General features: G+C 46.1%; 4 protein-coding genes across 4 annotated transcripts; 3 read left to right on the forward strand and 1 right to left on the reverse strand.

The window, feature by feature from the left end:
• The first annotated feature begins 2,631 nt into the window (after window positions 1–2,631).
• On the forward strand, window positions 2,632–3,360 carry LOC117903224. The gene has a single exon (XM_034815124.1). The coding sequence runs from the start codon at window positions 2,632–2,634 to the stop codon at window positions 3,358–3,360; it is 729 nt and encodes a 242-aa protein (XP_034671015.1).
• Window positions 3,361–4,562: 1,202 nt separating this feature from the next.
• On the reverse strand, window positions 4,563–5,186 carry LOC117898889. The gene is made up of 2 exons (XM_034808575.1): window positions 5,070–5,186; window positions 4,563–5,014 (listed from the first exon to the last, which is right to left on the reverse strand). The coding sequence occupies exons 1-2, from the start codon at window positions 5,105–5,107 to the stop codon at window positions 4,735–4,737; spliced, it is 318 nt and encodes a 105-aa protein (XP_034664466.1). The 5' UTR covers window positions 5,108–5,186; the 3' UTR covers window positions 4,563–4,734.
• A 1,126-nt stretch (window positions 5,187–6,312) lies between these two features.
• LOC117903226 lies at window positions 6,313–7,041 on the forward strand. Its single transcript, XM_034815125.1, has one exon. It carries the CDS (start codon window positions 6,313–6,315, stop codon window positions 7,039–7,041), a length of 729 nt encoding a protein of 242 aa, XP_034671016.1.
• Window positions 7,042–7,194: 153 nt separating this feature from the next.
• LOC117903227 (uncharacterized protein CG4951-like) lies at window positions 7,195–8,134 on the forward strand. Its single transcript, XM_034815126.1, has 5 exons — window positions 7,195–7,250; window positions 7,313–7,447; window positions 7,510–7,591; window positions 7,667–7,858; window positions 7,934–8,134. The coding sequence occupies exons 1-5, from the start codon at window positions 7,195–7,197 to the stop codon at window positions 8,132–8,134; spliced, it is 666 nt and encodes a 221-aa protein (XP_034671017.1).
• Window positions 8,135–8,359: the final 225 nt, after the last annotated feature.

The following is an 8,359-nucleotide window of genomic DNA, read 5'->3' on the forward strand; positions in this document are numbered from 1 at the left end:
TTGGGGGCCTCCCTCAAGGCTCTTTTGCAGCTAGCTATGGCTTTTTGCAGTGAGCGAATAGAGTTTTTGGAAAACTGCAGAAAGTCCTGCTTGGTCACGCGCTCGTTCGCCAATAGGGCAGACACCTCCTGTATGTAGTTTGTTATGTCTAGGGGCGTAGCTAATTCAATAGGGGCAGTTCTGCCTCCACTACGCTTGGCCACACGCGCTCCAATTGATTCCGGATCATTGAAGTAGGCCGAAGCGGTGCGTCGACGACGAGTTGGCTGCAAATAAGCTTTAAAATTGGATGTGTTCGATATTTTTGAAGAGCTTGGCTCTGGGTTTTCGTGCATCTGTATGCCTGGAACAGCAAGAGCCTCGTTGTTGTCTGGAACGGCCACATCCTGAATGAAGTTTGTTACGTCTAGGGGCGTAGCTAATTCAATAGGGGCAGTTCTACCTCCACTACGCTTGGCCACACGCGCTCCAATTGATTCCGGATCATTGAAGTAGGCCGAAGCGGTGCGTCGACGACGAGTTGGCTGCAAATAAGCTTTAAAATTGGATGTGTTCGATATTTTTGAAGAGCTTGGCTCTGGGTTTTCGTGCATCTGTATGCCTGGAACAGCAAGAGCCTCGTTGTTGTCTGGAACGGCCACATCCTGAATGAAGTTTGTTACGTCTAGGGGCGTAGCTAATTCAATAGGGGCAGTTCTGCCTCTACCACGCTTGGCCACACGCGCTCCAATTGATTCCGGATCATTGAAGTAGGCCGATGCGGTGCGTCGACGACGAGTTGGCTGCAAATAAGCTTTAAAATTGGATGTGTTCCATATTTGTAAAGAGCTTGGCTGTGGGTTTTCGTGCATCTGTATACCTGGAACAGCAAGAGCCTCGTTGTTGTCTGGAACGGCCACATCCTGAATGAAGTTTGTTACGTCTAGGGGCGTAGCTAATTCAATAGGGGCAGTTCTGCCTCTACCACGCTTGGCCACACGCGCTCCAATTGATTCCGGATCATTGAAGTAGGCCGGTGCGGTGCGTCGACGACGAGTTGGCTGCAAATTAGCTTTAAAATTGGATGTGTTCGATATTTTTGAAGAGCTTGGCTCTGGGTTTTCGTGCATCTGTATGCCTGGAACAGCAAGAGCCTGGTTGTTGTCTGGAGCACCCACATCCTCGAAATTGTCTGTGGTGGAACCATCGTTAAATTCGTCTCCTATGCATGAACTTAAGCTTGAACCAGCCATGTCGCCATTCATCGGAACGCCCTGCATGTGGAACGACGGGTTCAACACGAGATTGGAAGCATCTACCTCCACTTGCGTCTCAATAGTCGGCTCCGAATTCCTAATTTTCAGTCAATATAAAGCATTGTTTCTTTACTTTCAGTGGTACAACTTACGGAATGTCAGCTTCAATATGGGTTTGATTATCATCCATACCGCTAGTCCTAGATATTTATGAAAGAATTTATTTATTTAATACATCAGTCGCAATTTTCGCAACGTCTTTCCTGTTGTCATACTCATTGGCATATTTACAAAAAATTTAGAAAATGAGAAGGTATATTTCGCATTCTTTTTGAGGGTCTGATGGTATATTTAATCGATAAATGCGCGGTCACACTGACTACAACTGACATTTGCCGCGAACGCCGGTTTGTGTTTGTTAAAATAGCTAATTTGTTGAACAAAACGTCCCTTACTGCCAGCGGTGAATTCCAGTTTGTTGTGCAAAACAAGGTAGATATGGTGCAGTACCCACCTGCGATATTTATATAATTTACTATTCACTTGCAGTATAATGAGCAATGCATAATCTGCCACACCAAAGTGTCGCCGAGCCCGGTCACCTGCTTTGGCAAGAAATCGTATAACTATCACTGGGTGACGCCTGCCAAGTGGGATTTGATTGAGAGTAGCTTGCGGGACCTGCTCGATATGGTGGGGGAGCAGCCTGTTCGGAAATTGCATGCGGAATTCCACACTGGTAGCATCCAAATGCGAGTGGACTCCACCAAATATGAGGATTCATATTCCCATGATCATTTGCCAGGTATGACCCCATTGAAAGATGATTTGTATCTCAATATGCAGCTGGAATATATTGACGATATGGACAGCTCCAGCTCCAGCTTCAGCAGTCCAGAAGCCTCACCAACCGAAAGGTGTGTGAATTACATACAAAACTCCACACGTGATGTGCACTCATTTCTTACATTTCTTACAGCGACCACGAGGAGCGCAAACGCCGCCTAAACCCACGAGTATGAATAAGAAGAAGCCCCCAAATGCAACAGGATTTGATCTGAACTTTTGTGACATCCTGCGGCACTTCCAAAATTTCAAAGTAGTTTTCTCCACACGATTTGACTCTACGCAAAATTTCTCTAAAATTTCGGTTGGTTTACCTCGTATTATACGAGTCTATAACTATGCATCTAGACTTAGTTGCTGGCTGATTTTACTAGGCAATTTCAACATCCAGTTGACTACAAAAAATACAATTGTCAGATGCAGAATTATTTGGTTTTACTCTAGGGCAATGGGGTAGATTTTACATAGCACAAACTGCCGTTATGCCAAAATACAGTTCCTGAAGCGTCACTTTTTGTTTGTTTTGTGTTTATTTTAAGGTAAAAAAAAAATGGATTTGCGCAGCAGCGCCTACCGCCGCTTAGTAGCCAAGCCCCAAGACGCTGGTGTCTATGAGGGAGGAATGCCATATGATGGACTTAAGCAGCTTGCGCAGGCCGTGGAAATGTCGGCACAGGAAGCCAATGAAGACGAAGAAAAGCTGCATTTCGAACGTGCCCGCTACGAGAGCGAGCTGGAGTGCTTGTCCTCGCAGCCCATGGATCAACGCCAATCAACCATGCTGCCGTCGCCGGCTCGTGCCTCGCCTGAGGATATGGATGTTGATATGGATGTGGATATCTCACAGCCTGATTGCAATAGTTCTGTTGGTGGGCCCATTCAACTGACAGTCCGTGCAACCGTACATCATGCCCTCGACTGGAGTCCCACCGCCGAGCGTCGGTCTGCACACAAGCGCAGAGCTGACAGCAACGGCAATACAATCGGCTTGGAGGAGAAGCGTGCCCGTACCGAAAACAGCAAGAATCAGATGCAGCAGCAACAGCCGGCAGCCGCCGAGGGAGATGTCAATCCGCCATCAATCGCATCGATGGACTCTGGCGTCAGTGGGGATGAGCTGAGCTCGGTTACCTCCAGCGCATATGAAAGCAGCTCAGTGCTGTCCATTGGCGAGGTGCCCAGTGGTCTAATGGTCAGCACAAGCAGTGTCGCCGTGTCCGATCGATCGCGCAATAGCAACACCAGCAGCGAAATCTTTTCATATGAGAGCCACGAATGAGATGCCATTGTCACGTGTTTCGTTTGTTTTATTTAGGCCATACGTTATGTACAGAAATTGTGAGGCGTGGTTTTAAACACATTAAACACACATGTGTGTTAAACACACACAGATACACATTTATACAATTATTACCGTCAGCTTTACACGTCTATGCGCTTGCGTGCAGACAACAAGGATCTTGTGCAGCACTGCCTCAATTAAGCCTAAGGAATTATTTATGTACATGCACACGTCCATGCGCTTGTCGAAGTATTGAGGCTTACGCACAATGTATTATTGTTTATTATTATATCCGAATTCTCAATGTGAAAGCACTACTTGGGGGCCTCCCTCAAGGCTCTTTTGCAGCTAGCTATGGCTTTTTGCAGTGAGCGAATAGAGTTTTTGGAAAACTGCAGAAAGTCCTGCTTGGTCACGCGCTCGTTCGCCAATAGGGCAGACACCTCCTGAATGTAGTTTGTTATGTCTAGGGGCGTAGCTAATTCAATAGGGGCAGTTCTGCCTCCACTACGCTTGGCCACACGCGCTCCAATTGATTCCGGATCATTGAAGTAGGCCGAAGCGGTGCGTCGACGACGAGTTGGCTGCAAATAAGCTTTAAAATTGGATGTGTTCGATATTTTTGAAGAGCTTGGCTCTGGGTTTTCGTGCATCTGTATGCCTGGAACAGCAAGAGCCTCGTTGTTGTCTGGAACGGCCACATCCTGAATGAAGTTTGTTACGTCTAGGGGCGTAGCTAATTCAATAGGGGCAGTTCTACCTCCACTACGCTTGGCCACACGCGCTCCAATTGATTCCGGATCATTGAAGTAGGCCGAAGCGGTGCGTCGACGACGAGTTGGCTGCAAATAAGCTTTAAAATTGGATGTGTTCGATATTTTTGAAGAGCTTGGCTCTGGGTTTTCGTGCATCTGTATGCCTGGAACAGCAAGAGCCTCGTTGTTGTCTGGAACGGCCACATCCTGAATGAAGTTTGTTACGTCTAGGGGCGTAGCTAATTCAATAGGGGCAGTTCTGCCTCTACCACGCTTGGCCACACGCGCTCCAATTGATTCCGGATCATTGAAGTAGGCCGATGCGGTGCGTCGACGACGAGTTGGCTGCAAATAAGCTTTAAAATTGGATGTGTTCCATATTTGTAAAGAGCTTGGCTGTGGGTTTTCGTGCATCTGTATACCTGGAACAGCAAGAGCCTCGTTGTTGTCTGGAACGGCCACATCCTGAATGAAGTTTGTTACGTCTAGGGGCGTAGCTAATTCAATAGGGGCAGTTCTGCCTCTACCACGCTTGGCCACACGCGCTCCAATTGATTCCGGATCATTGAAGTAGGCCGGTGCGGTGCGTCGACGACGAGTTGGCTGCAAATTAGCTTTAAAATTGGATGTGTTCGATATTTTTTGAAGAGCTTGGCTCTGGGTTTTCGTGCATCTGTATGCCTGGAACAGCAAGAGCCTGGTTGTTGTCTGGAGCACCCACATCCTCGAAATTGTCTGTGGTGGAACCATCGTTAAATTCGTCTCCTATGCATGAACTTAAGCTTGAACCAGCCATGTCGCCATTCATCGGAACGCCCTGCATGTGGAACGACGGGTTCAACACGAGATTGGAAGCATCTACCTCCACTTGCGTCTCAATAGTCGGCTCCGAATTCCTAATTTTCAGTCAATATAAAGCATTGTTTCTTTACTTTCAGTGGTACAACTTACGGAATGTCAGCTTCAATATGGGTTTGATTATCATCCATACCGCTAGTCCTAGATATTTATGAAAGAATTTATTTATTTAATACATCAGTCGCAATTTTCGCAACGTCTTTCCTGTTGTCATACTCATTGGCATATTTACAAAAATTTAGAAAATGAGAAGGTATATTTCGCATTCTTTTTGAGGGTCTGATGGTATATTTAATCGATAAATGCGCGGTCACACTGACTACAACTGACATTTGCCGCGAACGCCGGTTTGTGTTTGTTAAAATAGCTAATTTGTTGAACAAAACGTCCCTTACTGCCAGCGGTGAATTCCAGTTTGTTGTGCAAAACAAGGTAGATATGGTGCAGTACCCACCTGCGATATTTATATAATTTACTATTCACTTGCAGTATAATGAGCAATGCATAATCTGCCACACCAAAGTGTCGCCGAGCCCGGTCACCTGCTTTGGCAAGAAATCGTATAACTATCACTGGGTGACGCCTGCCAAGTGGGATTTGATTGAGAGTAGCTTGCGGGACCTGCTCGATATGGTGGGGGAGCAGCCTGTTCGGAAATTGCATGCGGAATTCCACACTGGTAGCATCCAAATGCGAGTGGACTCCACCAAATATGAGGATTCATATTCCCATGATCATTTGCCAGGTATGACCCCATTGAAAGATGATTTGTATCTCAATATGCAGCTGGAATATATTGACGATATGGACAGCTCCAGCTCCAGCTTCAGCAGTCCAGAAGCCTCACCAACCGAAAGGTGTGTGAATTACATACAAAACTCCACACGTGATGTGCACTCATTTCTTACATTTCTTACAGCGACCACGAGGAGCGCAAACGCCGCCTAAACCCACGAGTATGAATAAGAAGAAGCCCCCAAATGCAACAGGATTTGATCTGAACTTTTGTGACATCCTGCGGCACTTCCAAAATTTCAAAGTAGTTTTCTCCACACGATTTGACTCTACGCAAAATTTCTCTAAAATTTCGGTTGGTTTACCTCGTATTATACGAGTCTATAACTATGCATCTAGACTTAGTTGCTGGCTGATTTTACTAGGCAATTTCAACATCCAGTTGACTACAAAAAATACAATTGTCAGATGCAGAATTATTTGGTTTACTCTAGGGCAATGGGGTAGATTTTACATAGCACAAACTGCCGTTATGCCAAAATACAGTTCCTGAAGCGTCACTTTTGTTTTGTTTTGTGTTTATTTTAAGGTAAAAAACAAAATGGATTTGCGCAGCAGCGCCTACCGCCGCTTAGTAGCCAAGCCCCAAGACGCTGGTGTCTATGAGGGAGGAATGCCATATGATGGACTTAAGCAGCTTGCGCAGGCCGTGGAAATGTCGGCACAGGAAGCCAATGAAGACGAAGAAAAGCTGCATTTCGAACGTGCCCGCTACGAGAGCGAGCTGGAGTGCTTGTCCTCGCAGCCCATGGATCAACGCCAATCAACCATGCTGCCGTCGCCGGCTCGTGCCTCGCCTGAGGATATGGATGTTGATATGGATGTGGATATCTCACAGCCTGATTGCAATAGTTCTGTTGGTGGGCCCATTCAACTGACAGTCCGTGCAACCGTACATCATGCCCTCGACTGGAGTCCCACCGCCGAGCGTCGGTCTGCACACAAGCGCAGAGCTGACAGCAACGGCAATACAATCGGCTTGGAGGAGAAGCGTGCCCGTACCGAAAACAGCAAGAATCAGATGCAGCAGCAACAGCCGGCAGCCGCCGAGGGAGATGTCACTCCGCCATCAATCGCATCGATGGACTCTGGCGTCAGTGGGGATGAGCTGAGCTCGGTTACCTCCAGCGCATATGAAAGCAGCTCAGTGCTGTCCATTGGCGAGGTGCCCAGTGGTCTAATGGTCAGCACAAGCAGTGTCGCCGTGTCCGATCGATCGCGCAATAGCAACACCAGCAGCGAAATCTTTTCATATGAGAGCCACGAATGAGATGCCATTGTCACGTGTTTCGTTTGTTTTATTTAGGCCATACGTTATGTACAGAAATTGTGAGGCGTGGTTTTAAACACATTAAACACACATGTGTGTTAAACACACACAGATACACATTTATACAATTATTACCGTCAGCTTTACACGTCTATGCGCTCCAGCTCCACCTCCAGCTTCAGCAGTCCAGAAGCCTCAACAACCGAAAGGTGTGTGAATTACATACAAAACTCCACACGTGATGTGCACTCATTTCTTACATTTCTTACAGCGACCACGAGGAGCGCAAACGCCGCCGCATAAACCCACAAGTAAGAATAAAACAAAACCCCCAACTAATGGCAATGATTCGCGACCAAAATGAAAAAGTACGCAGTGCCGGTCCCTCTTCGACACCAGAATCTGAGTAAGTCTATCTAAAAGTAGAATCAATTTGTGCCTTAAATTAACGTTTTAATAAACTCGCAGAAATTCCAACACATTCGATTCGGATGCACAGCCACCATCGGGACAGCGTCAATCTGCGCTAGAGAGAGTTCCGCGTAAGGTGGTAATTCTGTAAGCTTTGGATAACTCTTTAGTTTCATGCACTTGCCAACAGCTAATTGATTGTTTTATCTCACAGTCGAATGGAGAAAGATGTATTGAAGACATTCTCGACGAACAAAAGCCGCTGGATCAATTCTTTTACGATAATCACCTGCAAAGAACTGACCACTTTATGGGCCTCTCTCGTGTAATCATGCTTCATATGTTCAAGCGAGACATAACGGGAAATATGTTTCTAAAATTGGAAAATACTTTTAGCACCACCACTGTAAGTGGCAATGGGAAACACTTTGTACTAATGAACTCTGAACTGAATTGAACTGAATAACATTTCGATTTACAGCATCATTCATCGCCAATGATCCACGCTCTACTGAAATTGTGGACTGTTCGTCTCTTTATGGATATATTCAACTTTCGTACTGAGGAGGAGGCAGTGCAACAGATCAAGGACCAAGCGGCGTACAGCACATACATGAACGCCATAAATAACGTGCCTCTGGAACCAGATGTACAAGAATTAGAGGATAAGCTTTTCCAGTAGCTGTGGAGATGGCTGATCAATTCAGTGAGAAGCTACTCGTCGTTAAGGTGAGGCAGGCACATTTCCAGTCATGCGCACGACAAGGCCTAGTCCAACTTAGAGTCTCGGGCAATCACTTGTGAATTATTCGTGTGTGCCGCTCTAATTTCACTTATGTATGAATAATAATAATATCCACCCACATACAATAAATACAATTGAATAAATCTGTGAATTTAAAAGTGA

Source organism: Drosophila subobscura, chromosome A (assembly GCF_008121235.1).
Source record: "Drosophila subobscura isolate 14011-0131.10 chromosome A, UCBerk_Dsub_1.0, whole genome shotgun sequence".
NCBI classification, from domain to species: Eukaryota; Metazoa; Arthropoda; class Insecta; order Diptera; family Drosophilidae; genus Drosophila; species Drosophila subobscura.